The sequence below is a fragment of the Passer domesticus genome, chromosome 10 (genome assembly GCF_036417665.1).
Source record: "Passer domesticus isolate bPasDom1 chromosome 10, bPasDom1.hap1, whole genome shotgun sequence".
Taxonomy (NCBI): Eukaryota; Metazoa; Chordata; class Aves; order Passeriformes; family Passeridae; genus Passer; species Passer domesticus.
This window is the reverse complement of record NC_087483.1, coordinates 23,892,754-23,920,261: the sequence shown is the minus strand read 5'-3', so window position 1 is coordinate 23,920,261 and position 27,508 is coordinate 23,892,754. Positions and strand designations below refer to the sequence as shown.

Sequence of the window (27,508 nt, the reverse complement as noted above, 5' to 3'; positions counted from 1 at the left end):
TAAAGCAGACTGATCCAAGTTCTGATTCTCCATAATGCATGTCCTTGTTTACACAGCAGGGTACATTGGGATCTATGGCACATTCAGTGTTTAAGACAAGGGTCACCAAGTGGTGGATGAATTTCATTCTGTTATAAAAAACATTGGTTGCATTGTATTTAAAGGCTGTAGTCTATATTCTGGGGGACCAGCACTAATGGATTATATTCCACTTGTGCTGTAGAAAGTCATTGCCTGGTAAATAAGATTACATTCCTGTGTCAGGAAAATTGTGCATTCACCTTCAGCATTGTTATGTAAGTTTTTCTTTCTGGGTGTCTTCCCTTTTAGAAGTCCCTGCTGAGCTTTAGAACAATACAAAAAACTCAGTGAAACATTTCTTAGCATTTGTTCAGTCATTTAGTTCAACATGCACTGGTCAAGTCAGATGTTAATATTTTATGACTAAACTTGTTTTTAATCTTGTCCTTTGAGTTTTTTATATATTGAAATTTAATCTTATTAATCATATGGATTATTATTTACTTTTGCTTAATTACTTCCTCATCATCAATTTTTGCAGGTTCTTAAGCCTTGCTTTTCATTTTTACAGTGATGTGCACAGTGAAGTAAGGAAATATGCTCATACATGGTTCTCTTAACAGAGAAATGCAAAAATTTTAATAAATACCCTATGCTATAGCTGCCTTTAAGAGACTACTGAAATTGAATTCTCTCTAACATTGCTCTTTTCTTGGGCATGTGTTAGTAAAGTTGTTACGATACAGAGGTTACAAGATGTTTTTATGGAGGCTTAGATTTACATTAGTGGACTTTCTAGAAAAATTTAGATAATGAAGCATTGGATCATACAGCTGCAAACCTTTTAACCATTACTGATAATTGGCTCATTTATATGCATTAGTTATGCATTTGTTGATGCCTGTCTTGTGACAGCCTAGTTATGATAAATTAAAAGCAATGATTGTATAAATTCCATACTGCCTTTTATCCATATGTTAGGACCTTGCCTGATGTTTCTGTCACCCTTGTGATGAGTGGTTAGCTTTTGAATAATTTCATTATCTGCCTCCTTCTTGATGCTAACATCATTTGCATAACAAGCTTATCTGTTCAAGTTGCAGGCCAGACCTGTGTACTGACCAAAACTGAGCATGTAGCTTTGGCTAAGCTTTTGATTTCAGTTTGGTTTATGCAGTAATTTTGTTTATGCCAAGGTTGCCAAACCTGGTCACTGTAGCTTTTTTTCACCCCATTTTGCCATCCCTTAAAATGATGTTGTCTCGACAGGCATTTTTTATAAGTGGTCTCTAACATATTACAGTGATTTACAACATTCCTGAGCTGGAGTTTCATTGTTGGTAAATATTTAAGCTGCTAAAATAGTGAACATATAAATTTCAGGAATGGAAGTCTATATTTTTAATTATGTTACTGTTACCCCAAGAGATGAATATTTTGCAGCAGCATTTTAGTCAGATGAAATGTTTACAAAATCTGAATTGAGAGTGTCAAGATGGTTTTTAGCTTGGTGAATCTTTGTTTCCATTCCCAGCTCTGTTGACCTTGACTTGAGATGAAGACTGTAATGTGTTGTTCCCATAAGAATTTTTACAATGAAGATATGGAATCTGAGTTAGATATTTTGTTTTTAAAAAATACAGAGAAGACACGATTTCAGCTCTCATTTCTGGCAACAGCCTAATTTTGTATTTGGTATCTACTAAGATACAGGCAGCACATACATACTTTATTGATATAAGGTCAATTTAGTTCTGTGTATGTGTATTCATCTATACTACTGTGATTGTGTATGAAAAATTTGCCTCTCCAGTCATCATGTGAGAAATAATTAATTATCTTTGTTTTATCTACATATCCACAGGATTTTTACCATTCCTGTAAGACCGTGTAAACTACTACAGCAGTGACAAATAATTTTCTTGGCATTTTAAGGCTTGATTGATCTTGAGGGATAAATAGGAGTTAATATGTTCTTGTAGCAGAAGAATGCAATAACTTTTATTTACATTACATCACAAAATGTTAATTTTAATTAAAATTAGTAGTGGTATCTCCAGAGACAGACATTCTCCTTTTAAATTTATTTAACCAATGATGAGCTCTTGTGATTATTTGAATTAATTAGTCATTCTTGAGCTGGAGGGAATTAAAGAATTAAGAAATTCAGGAAGTAATAAAGTCAAAATGTGAACTTAAGGATTTATGGGCATGTTTATCATCAGAATGTAACTTTTAGCAATGACATTGCAAATACAGTACAAAGATAATTTTTTGTCCTGATAAACTCACTTTTTTGTACTTAATTTAAACATGGTTTAACAGCCTGAATTTCATGTTGGTGAGTCTACATTCTGAGTTGTTCGCATAACAGATCATCTAGATTATATAGGTTTTAAGTGGTCCATTTATATTTAATTTCTCTGAATGCAGATAAAGTTTTTTCACAATTTAAGCAATTGTTTAGTGACATTCTGTTCATGTTACATGAAGAATATTTTACATTTCTTTCATTGACAACATGATATGCATTTGACATAATTTATTAATTTCACAGTGTCTGGGAAAGGTTTGCAAATCTCAAAAAGATACAGATTGCAATGAGTAAGGTTATCACCAAATCTGTACATTTTTGCATTTCATTCATTAATGTAGACTCTCAGAATCTGTCTGCAGATGAACTTGAAATTCTGAATTATAGTACCTGACAAAAATCTCTACCACTTTTGAACATTGCATGAAACGTATGTATTTATACAGAGGAATGGACATATACAATCAATACAGTTGTCTTCAACTTTCTAAAGAGTAGTTGTAGTAAAAATCCTACCTCAAATCTGCTGCATGCTATAGTGTCAAAGTGGGATAGGTACCGAAGGGAGAATATCTGGTACACATGCCAAACATACTGTTTCTAATAAAAAGCTTCAGTTGTACAAGGTTATGGAGGGCTTTTGTTTTTCTGGGCCTTCAAGGAGAGACCAAAGAAACAGAGTAGACCCATTCCTGGTGAAAGGCTATTCATAAATTTCATCATTCAATAAATAAATTTATTTGGTGGTTTTGAGATGCTCCATAGAGTTGTTCTGATTGTATTTCTGTTGTCACTGGTAAAATTTCAAAGATTTCAACATGAACAACTGTGAGGTCCATGCCAAAGATCTGCAAGAGGTGTGACTCCATAGAGTTTCTGTTGTTTGTTCTCCAAACCATGTATATGAGCCAAAATAAATTGTAATGCTTACTCAACCCAAACAAGGTTGGGAAACCTACTGTAAGTTTTGAACATTTAGAAGAGGTAAAGGTGTTTACTACACCTAATTTTACAATTTCAGTGTGATAGAATCTTTATGTTTCAGGTGTGTGCTCTAAATTATACTATATGGTGCTTGATGTTGAGCATTAAACTGAAAGAAGATTTATTAAGAAAATAGGTGATGGTGACATTTCAGTGTTTGAATATTTGTCTCATTCTTAGGAGGGATTAGTAATTTACAGCATTTACTACCAAAAGGCAGATCAATAATGTTATAAATGTGTTCTGACCATCAGAATTTATACCATGCATGTGATGATTGAGTTCTTTGTCATAAATTCAGTCTTTCATCCGGATATCTGATTGTAGCAGAATGAACAGTAAAATCCTTATTATTTATCATGGGATGCTGTGCAAGACAGGAGACCTATTTAACCTACACACATATCCCTAGTGCCCAGCATTTACTTTTTGCAAAGGGACAGCTATATATAGTCCTGAAGATAAGGTTATTTCTATCCTGTGAGTCCTGCTGAATTAGGACTGAAAGCAGAAATGCTGTTGGCAAAGCTGTCACAATTTTTTAGTTCACTTTTGCAAATTAGTGACCTGTAGCAGTGGGGGTTGGGCAGGCCTGTAAGTGGAAAGAAGTTCCAGAGAAGCAGGCACATTCCTGCATCTTATTACAGATGTAGCTAATGAAATGTCTTCTCCACCTCTTGGCTGCATGTACCTGACCAGTGCCTGCCACAGCTACATGTGTTTCCGAGGTAGAAGGAACACTCAGTTACTGAGCATTTTAACCAGCTAAAAAAATCAGTAAGTAATCTATAAGTAATCAGGTAAGTATGCAGAGTCAAAAAAAAAGTCTCAGAACCGAGACACCTCATTCTCCCTGCTTAGGAGAGAATGCTTCCTCCTTTCAAGAGGATATGACCTTTCTCTTCTTCCTCTGGGAAATTTCCACTCTAGAACATCAGCTGAACCACTCTAGAACATCCTATCTTTGAGGGCAGTCTGGTAACTGAATTTTCAGGGACTGGGATGAGAGGATCTTAGCACCTTAGGATGACCTGGAAAGAGCCTGGAAAGTTCTTTATCCTAATAGCAGAGTCCTGGAAACATTCCTCACTGCTAGACAGCAGGTACTTGTGCAAGGAGCGAAATATGTGAAGGGCAGGGGAAGATGGTCTAGAGGTGTGAGAGGAGCAGGTGATGGGGAAAGCACCCTGATGAGGCAGGGAGGGGCAGGGAGATAGGGACCAGAGGAGTGGCAGTGAGGACTTTAGCTAACGGATTACAGTCGAACAGCACAGCGACTTTCTGTCACTGGTACCCAGAGACTGTTGTGTGAATTCCCCAGCTCTAATATAGTCTAATACACAGTCATAATTTCTTCCAAATATTAACCTATGTATCTTCCGTGCATGGAGGTATTAAATAATTGCTTGAAGTCTGGTTGGATATTTGGGTTATGAGACAAAATTTCTTCCAGCAATATACTTCTAGCAGATAAGAAATAATCAGAAAATGTAGCATTCACAAAATGTAATAATTGAAAAAACCCCAAAATACTGGTGATAAATCATGATGTAACTAAGATAAGAGAGTTGCAGCTGCTTGATTTCTTTCTTTTTAAAGGATGTACATGGGGTCAGATAGATCATAATATATCTAATGAAAGAGAATTTCTGAAAGAAAGAACTGCTGCTGCTCGACTTAGATTTGGCTGCAATAGTGAGTGATGTTAGTTTTCTATTTCTGAACACACAGAAGACTTAGACCACCACTGCAGTTCTTACGAAATCTGTTTCTTTCCATTTATTCATTAGTAAATATTAGCTCATGAATGCTGATAAATATCTGTCCTTTTCAGCCATCTGATTCGCTCCCTGTGAAATGGCTGTTTACATTGTCAGACCCAGCAATTCCAACAATGTTATCATCCGAGTGCAAGCAGCCAGTGAATTTTTAGAGGCTGTCTCAGATGGGCCTGTGTGGATGGAAGGCTGCTCTTATCCTCTGCTAATAAATGCTTCATCTTTGCTTGTAATTGTGGCAGAATGGAAATGGTGCTTAGGAGCCTGGCTGTGAGATTGCAGCAAATGGCTGCAACCTATGTTTAATGTAGTGACGCTAATGAATTCTGAGAATTAATTTTCAGCTAAGAAAGCGTGATGGAAGATACTAGAATTTCCAATTAGATAATGGATTGACTTCCATCAAGGCAAACATACAGTTTTTATTTCTTTTTCCATCTCTACTTGCTTGGCCTTTCTATTATTTTAGATCTAAAAAATAGGAGACTAAAGTGATACTTTCATCATACCATCTTTGAAACCTATCTTGTAGTAGATTTGGTAGTCAATTTGCTCCATTCAAACTAATGCACCACCTTTTTCTTTTATCTTTTTTTTTTTTAATTTCCATGAGCCAAACAATTTGGCTGAATTTGCAGTGCAGCACATTTATTGGTTTTATGAATAATTGCAGTATGGTTGATGTTTGACAGTGCCTGAGCAAACTGTCCAAACTGGCCTTAAATGAATGTTCAGATGAGAAGCTGAAGATGTTTTTAGTTTTCTTTTTTCCTCAGAAACAAATCCTTCATTAATAGGGCTTTTAATGTTGTATTTCACTTGTACAATGCACAGACTGATTTCAGAGTATTTTGTGACGAAAGAAATTGTAAAAGCTGGTTTGTTACTGTACTCTTCCAAAAGCTGACATTACTGAATGTTTATTACTTCTTGATTTCTTTTTTTCTGGCATATATGTTGGATACGTCTTCTCCCTGAATTTACTGGCAAGTTTGAACTCAGACACTCATACAGTTAACTTTTCCACACATTATAATTCCATGTCAGAGTGCAGGTCAGTAGAAAACATTGTGATAATTCTCACCCTTGTGCAGGCTTTAGCACTGTAAGAGCTGATACTCTATATTTGGTTTTTTCTGAAGAGCATTATAGAGTCAATACTGCCTCCAGGAGGATGATGACACCTTATTGAACACCTGCAGTGACACCAGCAGTCTGATGCATCATTTTTCATTAGCACTTAGGTGGTGGTCCAAGAATTTTTATTTTACAGATGATGTTTACTAAGAACAGCAGCAGCAGGCATTCATGTTGCACTAAAAGCAACACAGCTGAACTGACAGTGTGTAGAAGCAGAATATCAATAGGCCTTTTCTACATAGAGAGGAATAAGGACAAAGGAATATGCACTGAGAAACATAAGGACTATGTTTTCAGTGTCGCATGACAACTTTCCATCCTACATTCCATCACAGCAAGCCTGGTGAGACATCAAATTGGCACTGAACATTTGAGTGCAGACTGAGCCCTCAGTACCTACAGTGACTAAGCTGCAAGCTGTTTACTGCATTTGAAACATAGTAAGGGCTAATTTCTAGAAGTGACTATGTCAAAACTTCTGCTGTTTAGAGGCAAAGGAGGGTGTGTTCCTCATACACTTCAGTTCCCTATGGCCTGCCTGCTCTTTCTGCTTGCTGTGTTTTTGTGACACGAGTGCTAGGAACTTGCCATTTGACTTGATGGATTAAACCAACTCCAGTGGAAATGTTCCTTCTCCTGTTAGTCTCTTCCCTGAAGCTGAAATACTCACACATGCAATTACAGACATGAATTTAAGCAGCTCTCCCTCACCCTTGCACAGCTGTTAGTTACTAGCTCTCTGTTTTGTTGTGTCATCTCGTTAACCTTCTGAAAGGACTCTGTTCTTCCCATGCAGGCACAAACTAGGCACAACAGGAGATGTGCTCTGTCTGAGCTTGGAACAGAGAGAGTTTGATCACAGAATCATGTTGATGTGTCTTGTGTCATTAACTTAGTCATCCTGCAATTTAACAAAGTTTTGGTCGTGTTTCAAGCGAAATCCTACATGAACACAAACGGCAGCAATATCCTACTGCCAGAGGATGAAGGCTGCCTTTAGATGAGACAGTAAACATTGATTGTTGCAAAGGGGAAGCATGCACACAAAGTGAATGGTCAGTGGGGGAATGGTAGGATTATGGACAGAAGCAAAGGTAATCTGAAAGATCTCCAAGACCACCTCCTTCACAGAACTTACCTGTGCTCATTAAAACATCTACCAGACCTAAAAAGCTCACATTTCAGGCATGCTAGAGAGAAACTAAGAACTTTTTTCTCCAAAATATCTCTTGTTAGACTTCCACAATGAGGGCAGTATCCTGGACATTTTGATGTCTCACCTAGAGGCCATGCATATAGAAAAACTCTCATGCAACTTCTGTATCCTGTCTTTAAAGTGTCTTTGTGGATGCATTGTTCAGACCTCAGAGAATTCATATTAATAACTCCATGCTACCAGGTCTAATGTTTACATGTTCTTCATACTTTCGATGAACACAAGATATCCTGTCTGGAACTGTATAATTTTTTGAAGATAATCCATTTAAAATCTAATATTATTATCAGAAAAGCAAGTGCCTTTTGTGCTGGACAAGAGATAATGGTTTTAAACAAAAAGAGAGTGATTTCAGACTAGATATGAGAAGGATGTTTTTTGCACTGAGATGAAGCACTGACAGAAGTTGGTAGATGCCCCATCCCTGGAAACAGTCAAGGTCAAGTTGAACGGGGTTCTGAGCAACTTGATATAGTTGATGTCCCTGTGATTTGCAGAGGGTTTGAGCTACATGACCTTGAAAGAATCCCTTCCAACACAAACTATCCATGATCCTTTGATGTAGATTCACTTGGATTCAGTTACAGTACTGAAAAACTCTAGATGAAATCAAATTTAACAAGAACATTTATTAATTAAAAATAAAACATAAATATTGTAAAATTGGAATTATTGATAGAATTATTGATGATAAAAATCATGAGTGTGTGAGCTTTTCAGACTGAAATCTCCACTTCAGATACTTGCCATCAGTCTGTGAATTTGTATAATGCTTAGCACTTACTGTTTTGTTCTCTTTTGCCCTGTTTTCCTGATTAATGTCGTCTTCCTTTTCAAATGCTTTTTTCCTTTTTCTCAGGAAACATGAATTTAAACAGGATTGGCATGGATTGTATTGTCTGTGTGGGTGTATTGACTTTTAAAACTCCCAGATTACAAAAAGGAAAGGGGTAGGGGAGATTGTCAGAACCTGTTCAAGGCTAATGATGGATCTTTTCCTGGAGGGGAAGGACTGGTATTTATAGCCTTGTGCCCAGAGGGATGGAGATAAAGCAGGTTGGGTTGCTTTAGTGTTTCTATCAGGAGGCTACAGTTCTAGCCTATAGCAAAATTCACCAAAACAGTTCCAAAACTGGTAACACATTTTACAGACTTTCTTTTCTGGAATAGATGTACAGAAGAGGTTAGTAAAATGATTTTCAGGAACCTAAAGTATTAAGGTTATGTTCAAAGATATCTCAGGATCATTTTAAGACCAGACTTTAGTCTTCAGTAAAGTCTTTGAGGTGAGGCTGAACTTTAATAACTTGCTAATGTGTTTGGTAGTATTTGAAATCAATTAATGTGTGTGATTTTTTGTAATGTAGTTTAAATTTTGTATATTGTTACTTTTATTACTAGAATATAAATTCTGAAAGGTATTTAAGTTTCACTGAACTTTTGGCTAGAATGATAATCTTGATTTGTGGTATTTGGCCCTGCAAGGGAAGTACTTAGGTACTTATTCAGCAAATATGAAAGGAAATTGTAAAGTATGTAATATGAATGCATCTCATAAAATAAATTCATCTTGAGCTATAATTTGCTAAAATTATAGATACTAGAAGGGAGGTACAGATTGAATTGCAGGACTTCTTTTTCACATTCTCAAATAATGTCAATATCATTATTATTTGAGCAAGATGAATAGAAAGATTTAATATTATTAATTAGAGGATACTTGAAAGCAGTCTTATCCTGTTGGATCATTCTTCTGTTTGAATGGTATTATTTCAGCTTTATTATGCAGAAAATAATTCAGCTTGAGTGATGGCTTCTCCAAACTTAAATCTCCATTATATAAATTAGTATGGTACTTTATTTTATGCTGAGTTAATAGGATGTATTTCTTTACTCATTACTAGTTCACCTGTACTGCACTAGTTCACAGAAAGAACTTAGGTACCGTGGCTGGCATTTAATTCTGACTGATTCCTTTCTCTTCCAGACTGAATTGTGCAGGTTTGCAGAATTTTCTATGATTCTTATGCTAACACACATCATTGCGATATAGAATATCTACCCATAACATTCATTTTAAAACCAAAGCTGTATATCAAATCCTTCTGAGCAGCATTGTTCCACAGATTTCAGTTGTGGTTTTCAGCTGTATCCTACAGTTCAGAGTCAAACTCTCATTGGAGAACAGATAGAAAATTAAAGTGAATGAAGTATTGTCTATTCATCTTAATTTTTATGTATGTTAACTGTACAGCTCTTACAGGATACAATATGTGCCATTTTTTTTCTTTTACCTAGTTACAGGTAAAAAAGAGACATTACATAAGCTTGAATTTTTAACTTTTATACTAGTATTCTTGTAGAGTGCACTCACTTAACTAAGTATTTTATGCCAGATTTATTGCAATATGGAAGAGTCTTGTTACATATTGAGGAATTCAGATTTGTGGAAGAAGAAAACAGTAACAGCCACACAGTAAGCTGACTCAATTCATGCTGTAATGATAACATCTTTGTCTGAGACCCCTATTTCTCTGTCACAGGTGTCTAATCAAAGATTTTGAGAAGCGTCCCTCAGTCACCCATCTTTTGGAGCATCCGTTTATTAAACAAGTACACGGTAAAGATATGTCTTTGCAAAAACAGCTGGCTGAGCTCATCCAGGAACAGCAGCAGCTAGGCTCCACAGCCAAAACAAGGTACTGTACAAGGTGCTGTATGTACGAGCATTTATGCTGCGGCCCTCCTTCCCCACACTTACACTGGAAGCACAAATTGAAACTTATAATGTGACTTTTACTGTTTCGAATTATCATATTAATGTGTTGAACGCCAATATTATAAGCAACAAATGCTACTTGCCATGTGAATGTAAGAGTCGTGTTGTCCTTTTGATACTTTTTAAAGCTAGTTTGATCAGCCGTAATGCAACTTTCTTTGCCTTTCTTTGCCTTTCTTTCTCCCACTGAACTCTGTTCTATACTTGTTCTCATTTGGCTCAATCAGAAAGATGTTGATCATTCCAGAATGTTCTGGTTTGTGGAAATAAATGTTGGCACAAAACCTTGTATCATACTTTGGAAACAGATTTTTAAAAATAGAACTGTAAGCATTCAAGTGACTACTAGAAAAAGTTCAGAACAGAAAATTTTGAAGTTTGCTGTTAGATTAAATCCTATTAGTAAGAAGGCTGATCAGTACTGAAAGTAGCTTAATAATATCTTCTATTTTTTCATTCAGCCCAGTAATTCATTTTAAAATGTGCTTAAAAAGCAGTACATGTTTATTGGCAGAAGTGGCATCTTTTGAGGCTGACTGTAAATGTGTCTTAGTTTAGTTGTTGTCCAGAGGGTGGCAGAATTTCACTGCTTCAAAAGAGAATTAAATGCAAATGAACGTACTGTCCCAAGCTCAGCAATCATTCTGTAATATGAAATTCTAGAGTTAGATAAGCTCTGGCCCGTTATTATAAATAACTACCTACTAATGTTGATGAATTAAATTAGATGTTATGATTCAGAAGTCATAAACATGTATATACTTGCATGCCATAAATCTCTGTGGCTTAAATACTAAAGGTCCAAACAAAAAAAATAAGGGAATGGTTGTTAAGTATAGTTTCAAGGTGAAGCTGACTTGTGTGGGTGGTGAGTTTTTGTTTGGTTAGTTTTGCGGTGTGTGTGTGTTTGATCTTGTTGGTTTGTTTGTTTTCTGGGAAGACATACCTGGAAATGCTCACTGTGGGTGGGATTTATGCCAGCATTACAGTACAAGTTACTGCTTTATCTAGTTTCCTAAGATTCCTTCCCCATATAGCACCTCACAGATCACATTGCCTACAGCTATGGCATGGCTGGCCCAAGAGATATGAGAATTTTCGAGCTGCTGACCTGATTGCCCATATAGACAGAGTGAAATGATCCTTGTGCTAAGAGGAGCTCTGAAATGGATTTGTCATGGTATTCCAATACATTCTTCTGGGATTGAGCTCCATAATGTGGAGTGACAAAGAACCAAGACCACGACAGCATTTCTTTCTCAAGCCTTTTCATGTATTAACTGGGTATGCTGTGACAGACAAGCTCCTGCACCTTAGACATGACTGGACTATAAGAAGGATTTTGCTTCCCAGCACCCAGTATGAATCAGTGCTCATCTAAGGGAGTTTAACTCCCTGTCTGTCCTGTTGCCACCTAACCCAGCTTAAATATTTTATTTTCAAACAAAAATCTTTCTAATTGTTTTAGCATTATATTATGATGTCCTTACTACTTCTGTGAAGCACCAGCCCACTGTGATCGGGGTTGAGAGCATGCTCAGGGAGGACAAAAATCAGCTTATTGTTTAGTTCTGAAATCTACAACATATTGTTAGGTATGACATTCTAAAGATTTTAAGTTTGATGAAATTGGTACAAATTTCATGAGATAGCAAAAGTACATCCCTGCAAAATATTGTCTGTGGGCCCGACAGTTAATGCTAGACTAAAAACATAAGATTATTACAAAAGAACCAACCACTAAGAGCATCTAATTAGAATTTTCCCAAGAGGATTGACATAGCCTCATAACAGTAAAATACTTGGCTCTGCAATAGTGATATTGTACCCTCTAGAAAAATTTTTACCCATTAAAAGCCTTTAAAACCTCTGTAATGCATCTACAACATAATTTTCAATACAAAATTTGACATGCAGGAGAACATATGACCAGATGGTACAGTAAAAAATGTACTGACGTTCATTGTAATGATCTGTAGAAGTCATCTGAATGTATAGTCACCACTTCAAAGTAAATAAGGCAAATTGAAATCCATGTTGGGTAAAACTTCTCTATTTCAACATTGAATATAGTGCATGTTTTTTCTGTTTATTGATGTGCCCATGACAGGCACAATGACATGTACATTAACTTCCCTGTGTTTAGAAATAAAGAAAAATAGACACCCATTTTTAGGAGTAGAACAACACTACAAATCAATAATTTAAAACATAAGTAAGAGAAAATGTTCTCAAGAGCACAGGCTGAAGATTTCCAGAGACTGGTAAATCATCATTATGCTTGTGTTAACAGCACTTCTTCTTTGAAGGAGCCCAGGGACTCACTGGTGATGACAGCTGATCAGGAGGTGTTTTGTCTCATATGAAAAGTCTTCCAGGATGGTGCTTTGGATTTGTGTCTTTCAATTCTGTACTGACTCAGCACCTGTGGGGTTTTAAATAGAATTCTATTTCCAGTGGAACCATGTCAGTTTTGCCTGTTTTGGTACATCACTTCAGGTCATTGTGCCTGAGAGCAAGCCTGCAGACTTGAAAGTCACTACTAATGACTTAGAGCATGTGAAGAAGAGACACAGAGAGCTGATCTAGCAGTGCACTGCGAGTGAAAAGGAGAGAACTGCTTCTTTCATTTTCCCTCAACTCCCAGGAACAAACTCATGATGCTGTTTATATTGCAGCTTCAGGGATTGTCAAAAACCTCCTGAGCCTGAAGTTCTACAGTGAGAGAAAACTAAGCCAGCACAGACACAGATAACTTTCTACTCTGTGCTAAAGTGAATGGAGGGAATGCTTCACATGGCCAGGAGGAATAAGCAGGAGAGTGGCAGAAAGAAACAGTCTGGCCCCTTTTGGTAGGACCACCTGGGTTGGCCTCTGGAGTTGCAGACTGAAACACCACCTTATTTTAGTTTCTTTTGTTCTTCTTTTGTCAGCTTTGTGTGCAGTATAGCTAGGCTTAACTTCAGTACATTTCTTCAGACTTCTGAACTGAAGCGGCTCTTTATTGACCTTGAGCTCAAAGAAGTCTGTTAACACACATTTGTTCCTATCATCATTTTGTTTCTGATGAACATACTGTTGTTACTTTTCCATAAAGCAACGTCCTAGAGAATTTTATATTCTGATTTCCTTTTAGGTTAAAAACTACTAATAAAAAGAAAATGTTTATGCTGGTAAAAGATCACTTTTAAAATTAAAAATAACATTAACAATTCATCACTGAAAAATATACACTTTGAAACTTTTCCAATAGTTCTGTTTTTCCCTAAATAATTTTCATTGGTGAGGTGCAGATATCTTTGATCCTTAGGAAATAGGCATTTTTAGAAAACCCAGCTGGAACACCCCTCTTTCCACACTTGTAAGGAGGAAGAAGATTCTTTTTATCATCTGTTGGCATCTTTTACACTGAAATTCTTGTGTTTTGGCATTAGCTCTCCACTCCTGCATTGCCTGTGTCTTATACTCTCATGAGGAAAAACTTCGTGAGAAAGTCTAATGTTACAGCTGTGTAAAGATGAGCTCTGGCTGTATTACCTTTCTTATCCATATCCCATTTATAAGCTAGCAGTTAACTGTATTTGTTTCATAACAATCAAAGCATAATGACTAATTAGCATCAATGCACTTTCCATTAACAGCTTTGACATAGTAACAATTACATGAAGTTTAATTCTAAGAAATTTATTCAGTGTTAAGTAGTCCACTAGTTCTATTTTTATAGAAGTTCTTTAATCCTTGAAAAATAAAGGTTAGTACATCAGAACATTGCTTCACATGTATTCATTCCAGCCATGCTGAATTTTTCTTCCCCATCTATTCTGAAGTCAAACAGAGAATTCCTTTTTAGCACATGGATACTGATTTCTAGGTCGTCTTGGGAGTCACAGCAGTCTTATTCCTATGAATATGTAGATGCCTCTAGGCAGGAAGCATTTCTTAAAATCAGAGAGGATGCTTTCACAGGATCTCATTCAGTTTTTTCCTATTTTCCCTTCTTTTTTTTTCCTTTCCCACTTCTGTATTCACACAAATACTGCAAGATGGTTGTTCACATAGTGTCCTTATCCATAGTAACATTGTGAGAACAATAAATACCATTCATTCCTAAAGAATGGTACCTCATGTAGCATAAAATTTGAGAACAGAGGGAAAAAGAAGGAATTTAAGTTACAGCAAAGTGTGCCAACAGAACAGGCAAACATTTGTCAGGAATTTTAAGCAGAACTATAAAAATGTTTTTGTTACAAAAATAATAACTGAGTGTTAATAGACTCAGTGTGTCTGAGTGTGATTAATAATGTATTCTCTAAGTAACAAGGTACACAAGTCAATCTTACCATAAACTTGCTGTATTTCAGGGATAGGTTCCTCAAGATGAAGATTCATATGATTGCTTGTCTTAAAATACCAAGAATGTTTAGGCACCTCCTGAATTTAATACAAAAACGTAGTAGAGGTTTGTGTTCTGTTCCTCATTCTCACTCTGATTTGCTGTGTAATCTCTGTTCTATCACTTGCCCTCAATATTTCTCTGTTCCTTTCACTTATGAAATGGTTATTAATAGTTTAACTTAATATATCATACCTGTGGAAAAGTGATAGCAGTTTGCTGAGGCAAGAACTTTGTCTTGTTCTATAAAGCCATACTGTACTGTACTGTTAGGTCACTGTAAACCTGCTAATGAGGAGAAACATGTATAATGCCTGGAGCTCTAGCCATTTTTATTTTCATGCTTCCTGCCCTAGAGCCTGGGGAACACTTTGGGAAGGCTCTAAGCGAAGATATGTTACAAATTATGGCTATTCTTCATTCTCATTTAACAGTAAACATTTTCTTTGTGGAGATTATATTTTTGTTAAATAATGTTTGAGTGTGTTTGATAATCCATTAATGAGGTTATGAGAGAGCTGCTCACTTTCCAAATCCACCTTTTGATCTCTTGAACTTATTAGTGTGGTTGGTTGCTTTTTTGATTCATAGCACAAGAGATTCCAACATAGAGCCTGCTTAAGGAGAAAGTCAGAAGAGATTTAGTGTGTTTCCTAACATTGCTAAATTTTAAATGACTCTTGTGCTGTGTACACTGGCAAAATGCAGTGCAGTAAGTGGGTATATTCTCTGGTGTCTGTTTATAAACATCAAATATTTTCCCCATATTTTCTCCTTGTCAGGACTTTATCTCAAGCTGGCAAAGCCAGCAGCTGCTTCAGTGTTGAAAAAGTTGAAAAAGAGATGTAAAAACTTCCAAAGCCTTTTAAGTTAGGAATTATACCAAGTTCCATAAGTAATGTTTAAAAATACTTGTTATGGAGACATTTAAAAGGGAAACTCATTTGGAGCCGTGGTATTCTGTCTATTGTCCCAGCCCTTCCTTGCATAAATTATGATGATAAAATCTTGCATCCTTTGAGAAAACTTTCTCAAAAAAGTAAACTTTCCATTTTATTCCATTAAAAAAAAAACTTTCATGGCTTGTGAGTAGAACTAATGGAATGCTGTAGAATTTTAAATCTTTAATTGAAGGCCTTGGAAATTACTGACCATCAGCAAAAGGGAATGAAATTAAAATGTTTGGTATTTTTCCTTTCCCATTGGAATGTACCACAATTAAGACATTATCTACTTGTGCTCAGTCTTAAAATAATAGATTGTTCTATCCAGAATAGCACATAGGAGAAAATCTAAAAAAGAAATGTCAGAACAGCACACAAGATGGAGAAATTCAAGTGTAGTAACAGATCTATTAGCTGCCTCTTTTACTGTGGTGGGGAAACAGAACATCAGGGAGGAAAATACCTGATTAAAAGCTTAGAACTGGAGGCAGGGAAGAAGAGTCTTCACAGAATGTGCTCTATAAATTTTACTCTTGGTAATATTCTTTGAAGCTGTCTTAAAAAATTTTAGATGTTGTGGGTTTCTGTATGGCATTTGGCTGTTCCTTCAGAGGAGATAATGTGGAGCTCCTGTATGAATTGCAGTAGATAAATCTATATTAATTTTGAAGTAGCAAAAATATTTAATAATCCCCAGTTGACATGTACATTTTTTTACTTAGCTCTGTCTGTCAAATGTCACTGGAGTTGAAGTTGAGGAAAAAAAAAGGGTCTTCTGTATTTCCTCAATAACCTAATGTTATTAACCTCACTTCCAATGTAAAAGTTACATAATTATTTGATGTTTAAAAGTTAATGTTGATCAAGCATTGAATAGTTTGGGTTTTATGGTTCAAAGTGGGAGCTTCCCAATTATCAGCAGGTTCGAAGAGGCCAGCTCCAGACATGGCTCATTCTTCTCTTGGATGTTTTCCTACAGAATAGGTATCGTATGCTCCTGTCTGTAAATATGCTTCTTCATAGGAATCAGAAAAGATCTACTAACCTCTGGTTTCAGTTTTTAAAAGAATGAAAAAGCTTCAACACTTGCATGAATATGGTTGTAAACAAGTTTAAGGTAGACTATTGATAAGGAGTTCAGGGTTTACAGGTTTGGATGACACTGGGTCAGTGTGCCACTCCTGGTCACCATTTAGAAGTTTGTTTCTGTAATGAGGAACTGGCACTTGTGAAACCTTGCATTTTGAAGGATAAAAAGCAAATCTGTACATTGGGAAGAATCAAACTTGAAGAAGCCTGGGGAAAAAATTAGAAAACCAAAAAAAAAAAAGAAAAGAGCATTTAATGTTTGAGAAGGGCAGGAATGTTCAGGCTACCTTGTCAGATATTAGAATGACAGTACCATGTCTTGGCATCTTCCCCCTTCTCGTGAACCAGCTGGATTACAGCAGCAGTCCACCCAAAGAAGTAATTCTTAGTACCAGATATCAAGCTTTTCTGCCAGCTCACATTCCGATTTGAAAGCAATTAACAGCAAGGAACTTGATTGCACCCAGCCAGTAATTTTCTTTGGACTCTGAGATAATAACAGAAACAGAACAAAAATAGTTCTCTGATGCTATACACAATGTAATTTAAGGCAATTCTTACAGCCTGTGGCCCCCAAAAGTGATCCTGTTCTGAGTATAGTGCATGTGTTTTTACTGGAGGTTGTAAAATATAGCTGTAGCACGTATATAGTAATTAAGGCTCTGTCGGTGTCTCTATTATGACCTTACTTCAACAAATTAGTTACATCCTTGATGTAAAGGAGCAAAATTAAGTCTTTGCAATGCATGGGAAATAGTCTGTGTATCTTTGTGTGGCACTATCATACTCGCTCCTTTTTTCTTTCTCGTTATGTTGAGTATTTTTCCTGTAAATCTCAGGAATTAATTTTAAAATTGGCAATAATCTAAAGAAGACCAAACACAGAAACCATTTTACCTTTGTGAGTCTTAGAAACAAACAAACAGTAAACATAAATGCTTAATTGCACCAAGAGGCCAAAGTAAAGGCCACTTGGAAGGCCCTAAAGATGTTAGGGGTGGAGGAGAGAGATTAGAGAAGAAACTTCCAAAGGAAGGCAAAAGTTCTTGGTCTGTGTTGCTTTGTTTCTCAGGTCAGACCTGCTAGCAAAATGACTTTTTGATCTAGAAGTCAGTGTAGTCCATCTAGCTTTTCTTTCCCCATCCCTTGATAGCAGGATATAGGAGTGTTCACCTATTTACAGGGCACTTCTATTCCTGTGACTGGTTACTTTCTCTCAAACTGTGTCTTTACAAATCTTTACAGTAGGACAAATGAATGCTTCCTGCCTTTTCATGAAATGGTTCTCTCAAGGGAGAAATGCTTCTTGCCTTTTGCTCCTCCTACAAAATCCAAGAAAACTTTCCCTTCCAGCTACTCCTGCATGATAAAATGGTAACAGGAGGGTGCTTCAGAGCATAGAGCCTTTTCCAACAGACAGTGCTCATCACTAGATTTCTAGGATCAGTCTAATGGTGCTCTTCAGATCTCTTCTGACCCAAACCATCCTGTGGTGCTATAATAAAGTTAGGTACCTTAAGCGACTGACCCTTTGCGCCCTTTATGGAAGTTGTTTTGTTTTGTGAAGAGACTGCATCTTGCAGAGATTGCTTCAGAAAATTACTGGAAACTTAGGGAAGATAACTTCTTTGATTTCCCTTTTTATTAGAGTTTGTACTTTTTTAAATGTTGCCAAAAAGGAAGGGTAATTGAAAAAATGGCTGATAATTCTACTTTTTATGCGAAAAATATACTGATGGTTATTTCCCCAATTAAGAGTGTTTCCTTCTGCTTTTTAAGAATTTTTAATGTATGTATTAAAAGCAGATTGTATTTCAGATGTAAAATTGTGGAAATAATTAAAAGTCTGGTTTTTTTTTCTTTCCATCTCTGTCAATGCACTGGAGGACATAGGGTCAGTAGAAAACTGATGAGGCCAGCAGGAGATTTGAAGCTAATGTGGTGTTATGCTCCTAATATCCTCTTTCTAATCATGTACTTAGGAAAATGAGTTAAGTGCCAGAAAATATTTGCACAAAGGAATATATGTTTTGCTTATATTTAATGCATATTTATTTACATGGGCTTAAATGGAACTCTTTCCAATCAAAAAAAATCATTTATCAGTTAAGGTGAACAAACAGCAGGAGTTTAATACACAATCAGATAACAGATTAGTTTACAAAGCCATTCTTCAATTAGACATGCTTAGGTTTGCATGTGCCCTCTTCCCCCTCCTCCTTGCACCTCTGGTAGATGTGTCCCTACTTGCAGTTTGTTGCAATTAAGTATTGTGGCTATGAAGTTTTGCTCCAGGAAGAAAAAGCTTCACAGATGAGTTATGTTAGCTAAAATGTCTAGCTAGTCTTTGTTAGTTGCATCGTCATGAAGTAAAGCAACTGTTAAAATATTTTCTTTGTTTGTAGACTGAGGGACGTTCCCATCTCTAAATTATTTACATTATTTACAACAGTAAATTTTTCTATACAGTAAAATAAGAGCTTGAGTTCTGGTTTGAAAGTGAAATAGCACTTAAAAACCCTAGTAGTACATCAGTCATTCTTACTCCTTTGAGGATATGGCTTGTCAGCAAAGTGTAATGTTTTTGCATATAGTGACTCAAAAAAAAAAAAAAAAAAAAAGCCAAAAAGAGCCCACAACCCAATACCTAATCAAAGACCAGAAAAGGGAAGATTTAATTGAATAAAATTTTCAACAAATTCAAATGGTCACCATGGGAAATAATACCCACTATAACAATTTTTCTTTCATAGCTTCTTGTCTTGTGTCCTTTCATTGCTTCTTCATATGTACAACATGAAGCAAACTACCGTCTGTGGGAGTGTAGTGGGACTGTCAGCAAAAGCTTCTGTCTTCCACTGTTTTATTTCCTAGCTGACAAACAGTTTGCACGGTTTTATTTAGTTAAAATTCAAATAAACCATTACAGTTTTCTAAAACTCATTGAGTAGTCAAAAGGAAATGAGGAAAATGAATAAAAATAGGCAAAAACCTATGATCATTTGATGTGATTCACAGTTATTAGGGAAGCTGTATTCATGGCTAACACTCTTCTCCTTCCTGTGTGTTAGAGGCTTTCCTTAATTCTTCTCATGATCAAGCTCTTGGATATTAAAACATTCTCTTTACTGAATGAAAGCTGATTAGCTTGAAATATAGAAGTGTACATAAAGGGGGGAAATGCAAATGCCTCAATGTTTATTTTAGAAAAAGGATTCCAGGAGCATATGAAGATATGATTAAGGAAACCTGCTACATCTTCATATTAACCTTGAACATTGTAGATAAACAAGTGTTTCCTGCCAACTTATGGTGCTGTTCTGTTACTGCTTGTTATAATATTTAGCCTTGTTTTGGGATGCTTGATCATGTGGCTCTTACTTTCTACATGGCAACCAATGCAAAAACAATCTGTCAAGGACTGTCATTGAGGATCAATGCTAAATGTTACTCAGCAGGATGCAGACTGTATCTCGGTGGGTGTCCTTCTACTATGCTTTGATTATGTTTGTTGTAAAGAAAAGCCTAGTTGTGCTTACAGCATTCATATTTCACACCCTCTGTGGAAGACATGTTACAGCCTCTTAATTTGCTCCCGTTTCAATGTGATGTGTTCTTTAAAAACATATACGCCACATTTTCAAAGATTCCTTCAGTATAATCTGATTATAAAGGGGTTATGTGACAGTTTGTCTCTGCTGCTTGTTGTGTGGCTTAAATCTCTGGAGACAAGCCGACTGAACATCCATACAATTTAGAGTCTGATGGCAGCTGCGGTTCAAAAACGTTGTTTTGGGCCACATCTAGGGTCATCTGAGGAGGCACTTTGGCATACATCAAGGTAACAGTAGGATTTTATCCTACTTACTGCTTCTTATATCTTCTTTAGATGACAGTACTATGGCTGGGCACGTGGGGGTAACATTTAATTAAACTGAGTGGTACTTTATTAACTTAGAGCAGGGAGGGAAGGGAAAAGAGGAAGAATTTTTTAATTTACTGAGTGTGAATGAGAAGTAATAAGTCTGTAAGTAGTAAATCTTTGCTGAACATTGATAAATAGATAGGGTTATATATCGTGAAAGAGAAAACAGGTAGTGCACAGGACAGTGAGGTGATCTATTGCTTTTATAAAAGGATATCGCAAGCAAAATTCTACATTTCAGAGAGCAAATCTGTGTTTGTGCATGACAAAAACATTCACCCAGGACATCCCTTTTCATCTTAATATTTCCTGTCTCTAATACACTTTCATAACACTGGTGCTCTACTAACAATTTCCAGGCATGAACGAATACATACGAGAAGACCCTACCATGTGGACAGAGCTGACAAGTACTCTCTAGATGATGATCTGGTAAATCTAGAAGTTCTCAATGAGGTACTGTACTGTCTGGGTAGCAGCTTCTGACAACTGCACCTCACATTCTTGCCTATTTCTGCTTTTTAGGCAACTCTTAGCAGAATGAGAATATTTCCTTTTTGCAATCTTTTGTCCCTTCAAGGCAAAAGAATTCTCACATGATTGATCTGCTGCCCTCACTTTGTTAATTTATATAGTTGCATAGAAGTAGTAGCAGTGAATACTATAGTGTGGAAAAGCTTAATTATGAATCATGCTAGTTTAAATTATTTTTGTGAGTTCCCTCAAATGCAAAGTTTAGTCATAAAGATGTAGTTTTACGTGATTTTTTTCTAAAGTAATTGATTTATATAGGATAACATATTACCTACTGCTTCTGGCTAAAAAATGACAAAACTATCCATTTCATATTTCACTGTATCAGCTATTTGCAGAGTATCTGTAAATTTTTGTGTTGATAATCCTTAAATTACATGCCAGGAAGAAAAAGAGATTTTACTAAATTGTACTGTTGTCCTGTGTTAACAGTTCTACCACTACTTAAAAATTAATCCTTGAAAAATTATTATCCTTGTTTCATTGGCAAATGAAAAAAATTTTAAATGGACATGTACTATGAAGTGCAACAATAATGTGTTACCACTGTTTTCTCTTCAGAAGATATACTTCTCAAGCTGATATAAGAAAATGTTCTAATTTGCAATTAGGAGTTGCCATTTAACTTAGTTTTATGACATTAGCAAGAATTTTGAAAATATTTTATTTTGTGGGTTTGGCATTTAAAATATAATTAGAAACACTTAAAATAAGTATTTCTTAAACAATGTTCTCAGTATATTTACAGAAATCTTCAGTGGGAAAATACTGTACAACTATCAAACTTTCTGTAATCTCCTCAGGATACAATTATCCATCAGCTGCAAAAACGTTACGCTGACTTACAGATTTATACTTATGTTGGAGACATTTTAATAGCCTTGAACCCCTTCCAGAATCTCAGCATTTATTCTCCCCAGGTAAGAGAGACTCCAAGCTGAAGATGGAAGTTGATTTACATTTTATATTAACACCACTAGCTAAAATACTTCAGTGATGCTGGAAGTTAGAAGCACAGACTAAACCTCAGCCTTTTCTTTTTCCAGAACAGTGTTGCTAAAAATTTTGTTTTGTTTGTTAAATTTGGTTTCATTTTATTTCATTTACTTCTTGGAGGAACAAATTCCATGGGAGGGACAGAGATTACCCCAGGCACAACTGTCCTTCCTGTCTAGCATTTAGGGCTTTCTTCTTGGAAACAGAAGATGGTTATATGAACCTCCTCATGCTAAGGTTTTTGCTTGCCAAAGAATTGCTCTGACTGAGGCTTATTACATGTCCTGTGCCATCATCTCTGCCTTAAAAGAAGCAAATGAATCAAATGTTGTAAGCATAAAGGCCAGTTTAATTCGCTATAAATATGAAGAGAGGTGGAGCTAGAAATAACTTAGTCTCCATGGATGCCAAAATCAAGGCTTCAGATAGTGGGCCAGAATTCAGATTCACTGTAAGTTTCTTTTGTATGAACTGGCTATTTCCTTGATTGAAGGCTTGTGTTTGAAATTCTCTTCCTTGTGATAGAGCTCTCTTCATTGTCTTGTGCGGGAAACATCAGAGTGTGTTCTAGGTGTTGTAATTTGTGTTCTAGGAACTGGGTAGTGCCAAGAATTACCACTCCTGTTCCAGGTGATTCACTGGAAATTCTGTGGTATAGCAGGCAACTTCTTTCTGTTGAACATATGGCAGTCACCGTCTTCTTCTCAGTTCTTAATTATGTAGCTAAGTTGCACATTTTGACTATTGTGTGTATTTCTTTGAATTTAGTTCTCCAAGCTTTACCATGGTGTGAAGCGTTCATCAAACCCCCCCCACATATTTGCCTCTGCAGATGCTGCCTACCAAAGCATGGTTACATTCAGCAAGGATCAGGTAAGGATCTGTTCATTTTGGTTTAGCTTTTGTATTAGTCATACTGCCACTGTGCTACAGGTGTGAATAATGTTCTATTAAATTGTATTTTGGGAAATTTTTTCTTTAAGCCTTTTAGTCCTAAATCAGCAAAACCAGAGTAGAAATCTGGTCAGATTTGAGAGTTCTGAAAAGGACACAGTGATATGAAAGGGATTGAAAAGTCAAATAAGATGATGGAGGTACCTGACCAATATAGTTTCCTGGACACCCATGAAGTTCAGTATTGCTGCACATTCTCATCCTAGGCCTGTCTTGACTTATTTATTTCAATAATTTATACTCATATTTAATAGAGGGTTCTCAATGCCATAGCACCACTTTTCTGTTGCAAAAAGACACTAAGTCACAAAGTATAGGAACCATTTGAGAATTTTTTAGTAAAATAATTTAAGTATGGTTCTATTATAAATGTAATAATGACACAAATCCAATTATATAGCAATGATTTTAATGAGAATAAAATACCATGTTGTAGAAGATTTTTTTTACATTCTTAAGATTATAACTTCATACTCTTTCTAATTTGATGTGCTGTGTGTACATGAATATTGAAGGCTGATAATTATTTTTGTTTATAAAATCCTCCTGATTTTACCCTGCACATCCCACAATAATTAATACAAAATGTTCTCTTAAAGTCACAAAAAGCCTGAAATTAGAAAATGCCAAGAAAATAAATCAAATAAAAGGGACAATAAAGAGGAATGAAACAGGAGTTTTACTGTTATGTGAAAGTACACTGGCCTGGGAGATGGTTAATAGTTCTTTAATGACTTACATGTTCTTTGATTGAGGTATTAAAGAAAACAAGTACTCGTGTTAGAGTAACTTATGTGAGAATTTGTTATCTGAGGAAAAATATTGGTCACCCTAGGACAGTTAGGTAGTGTAATCAATGTGGTACCTGTTCCCTAGAGCAAAAATAACTGACAGGAAGCAAATAAATGAGCTGCAAATGTCATATTGCATACATTACGTAGAGTTGGTCCCTGTAGCTTCTGTCAGACACCACAAGGTACCACCAGATAATTTCTGCATCTTTCAGACCTTTTCACAAAGCTCAGTTCCATATGAAGGGGCATTGCATCAAGTATTTTAGGACCTTGTATCTTTTCCTGGCAAAGAATCTTGTGTACGCACAGTATCATGCAAATAGTTTTTGGATGTTTGCATAAAAACCTGTGAATCTATGCATCTGCTCAGTGTTAACATTTTAATTATCTGTCAGCTGATAATGTGCCTTAAGTAGAATAATATTGGTACTGGTGGTCTGTAGAATACATGGGGAAAAAAGAGTAATAATAAATGCTGTTAGAATTCAAACTTCCCATGATCTGCATTCTTCAGTATTCAGGTTGGAAACTGGTTTTCAGCTTCCATTTTGCCCATGAAGCATTACAGCAGAGAGAAGGAAAGTGATTTAGACCATTCTAGGTAGCCTCTTGAGTCCGGAAGCCTTTTGAAGAGCCTATAAAATACCATGTGTTAAGGACTGCTGACACAGGAAGAAGGTGGATATGTCCTCCCAGAATCACCCAGTGAACAGTTGCACATTTTTCTGAAACCTAGGTGCTAGTTTGCTGTTCTGGCTTGAATATCAGCATCACCTACAGAATAGCCTCTCTCCACAGGACCTATTATTTAAAATGATTTTTCAGAACAAGCTTTTGATCAGTGTGTCAAAAATATCTGTACCCTGTGATTCATATGAAGTCAATGCAGTGAGCCTCAGTCATGGTCACTTGTTTATGTGTTCTAGCCCTTCAAAATTCACACATGCACCTTGGGATCAGGCATTGAAAAATGCATTTTAGCAATCTAGGGAATAAATTACTGCACTGAGCCTTTGCTGATATCTCCTTTCAGAAGGGAGTTGACCCTTAAAGTATTTTATAGTTTTGATACTAAACTTGAAATAACAGAAAGGAGTAGTAATAACAGAAAACAACCATATAGTGAACAATGCACTTAAATATTTTGTTTTGTGTGTTCAGTGCATTATCATCAGTGGAGAAAGTGGTGCTGGAAAGACAGAAAGTGCCCATCTGATCGTCCAACATTTGACCTTCTTGGGAAAGGTATTTCCTAGCCAATTATGTAAAATTACGAAGAAATCCTCCCAACCTTACCCCAATGTTCACTTTATTTAATCTTTAATATTTAAAGCTGTTCATGTGAATTGTCACACTTGATTTAGGGACATAGTAATCATGCATGTGAGAGTATTGAATTAAGATGCAAGAGTGTGACTCACACCAAGCCAGTCAATAGTTTTTAAAGAGAAGATGCCAGATTCTGAGTGTTCAGTACCTGTAGGTATGTACAGTGTTTATCACATATAACATTATTTATACAGTAAAAAATGAAAAATATTATTGTGCCTCTAATCTTAGATGCTCTTACACATATAAATGTTATGAGTAATACTAGTAAAACAAAATAATTGGAAAATTGACCATGTCAGCTTAACCCTAAGTAGGCATCTTTAGTCCATTGTGCTTTTGGTACTCTTAACTCTTACAAAACAAGTCTAAGGTGTAACAATTGCAGAGAAAGAAGAATCTGTATTTTGCTACCTGTGGCAGATTTTATCAGTTTGTTGAACCTCTTGTTGTATAAATAGAAAGGTTAGCACAGTACCTAATTCCACACAAGCATGAGAAAAGGTTTCTTTGCTTCTGGAGCAAGAATTGGATTGGTGGTAAGCGTTATATTCTTTTAATTATCCTTCTGATTTGTATCTCTTCTGTCAAGGCCAATAACCGTGCTTTGCGTGAGAAGATTCTTCAGGTGAATCCTCTGGTTGAAGCATTTGGAAATGCCTGCACTGCCATCAATGACAACTCAAGTCGCTTTGGAAAATATCTGGAAATGATGTTTACACCTACAGGAGCTGTAATGGGGGCAAAGATTTCTGAATATCTACTTGAAAAATCAAGGGTCATAAAACAGGCTGTGTAGGTATATTAATTGTCCTATAGCATTTATGTAGTGTTTGAATTTATTTAGTTATCAAAAATTCTGTGGTTTAGATACCTTTCTGTCTTCTGCTAAAATAAAAATCCTTTGTACCAGTCTATGACAACAAGAATAGTCCTGTTCTTCTGGAGTTGAAGCAGAGCCACTTAGTTCTTTGGGGTAATGTTGTGTTCACTGAGTTTTCTGTGTTCCAGAGCTGCTAATCCTACACTATTACAACAAGTGGGAGATTTGCTGCCTTGCTTCAGTGAGCTCATTATAAGAACTACTTTTACATTGGTTGTACAAGATGCCGCAAGAACAAACACAGGTGTTTTAAAAGGAAACTTTCTTTTTTTCCAGGGGAGAAAAAAATTTCCATATATTTTATTATATTTATGCTGGCCTTTATCATCAGAAGAAACTTTCTGAATATAGACTTCCTGATAAAAAGCCCCCTAGGTAATTATTGCTCACTTGTTTTAACTGCTCATTGTAATTAGCTATTGATAGCACTTGCTTTCAGTATGATGCCTTCAAATCTCTCTTAATCCTTCTCTATTCCTTAAGGATATTTTTTAATCCTCCCAAGGTGTGAAGAAGATGGACACTAAGGTATTAAATTATTTGCCTTTGTTTGAGAAGTTGAACTATTAAAACAGAAGGAGGAAAAACCAAGCTCATTATGTAGATATTATGTCATACTTTCAATGCAGACAACCCTCCTTATGATTTCTTACCATAATGCTTCAGGTTCAGGAAGAACCCAGAATATGCTTTGGAGGTTTTTAATTGATGTTTGCACTTCGAGTGCATCTGATCTGTACTGGGTGAGGTGATGTGTGTGAATTGTTGGTAACATTATTGGACATCAACAAAGAATAATGCAGATATTAATGCAACAGAAACAAAAGCTTCTTATGAATTAGCATCAAACTATATAATCGAAAGTTATTGAAATAACTGTTCTTTCCAGTTACTGAGGTACTTGCATTTAAGTCAATGGAGCTTGTATTGGTATGTGTGGTAGTGTGATGCCTTCTTTCTCCCACTCTGTTTAGATATATTGATAATGAAACTGGAAGAGTAATGCATGATATTGTTACTAAAGATTCATATGGAAGACAATTTGAAGCAATTCAGCACTGTTTTAGAATTATAGGATTTACTGATGAGGTAAGAGATTCAGTTGCTAAACCATTATTGACCTTATTTGTGAAAACTACCTCCAGTGGTGCCCTTTGGTTTTGTGGATGTACAAAATTTTGTGAGCCACAAAATCTCTGTTATGACAGAAGTGAACTGTGAAAGCATGACCTCCCACTCAGAAGGCAAGACCAGCCTGAGGTCCCAGTTAATACTCAGGAAATTCTGTTGTGCTATTTCTTGTGTAAATAGAAGCTTACTTGAACTTGTAGACCTTGGTCTCAGAAAAAGCTACAAGCTTTAATATCCATTCCAGTATCCATTATGTTTTCCCTTCATAGCCTAAATATGATGTGTGTGTCTAACTGAATTCCTT

General features: G+C 36.0%; 1 protein-coding gene across 10 annotated transcripts in view; it reads left to right on the top strand.

The window, feature by feature from the left end:
- MYO3B (myosin IIIB) overlaps positions 1 to 27,508 on the top strand; it is a 192,541-nt gene that overhangs the window by 66,971 nt on the left and 98,062 nt on the right. For 3 of the 10 annotated variants that reach the window (XR_010369281.1, XM_064434509.1, XM_064434511.1), the window contains exons 11-18: positions 9,997 to 10,164; positions 20,943 to 21,039; positions 21,921 to 22,037; positions 22,882 to 22,986; positions 25,023 to 25,106; positions 25,783 to 25,985; positions 26,350 to 26,448; positions 27,048 to 27,162. Coding sequence is in view for 8 of the 10 variants with exons in the window: in XM_064434509.1 (XP_064290579.1) it covers positions 9,997 to 10,164; positions 20,943 to 21,039; positions 21,921 to 22,037; positions 22,882 to 22,986; positions 25,023 to 25,106; positions 25,783 to 25,985; positions 26,350 to 26,448; positions 27,048 to 27,162 (988 nt within the window). In the remaining 2 variants the exon portion in view is untranslated. Of the gene's footprint in view, positions 1 to 4,018; positions 4,098 to 9,996; positions 10,165 to 20,942; positions 21,040 to 21,854; positions 22,038 to 22,881; positions 22,987 to 25,022; positions 25,107 to 25,225; positions 25,345 to 25,782; positions 25,986 to 26,349; positions 26,449 to 27,047; positions 27,163 to 27,508 lie in introns of those variants that run through there. The other 7 variants (XM_064434510.1, XM_064434508.1, XM_064434512.1 and 4 more) reach the window with 6 other exon arrangements.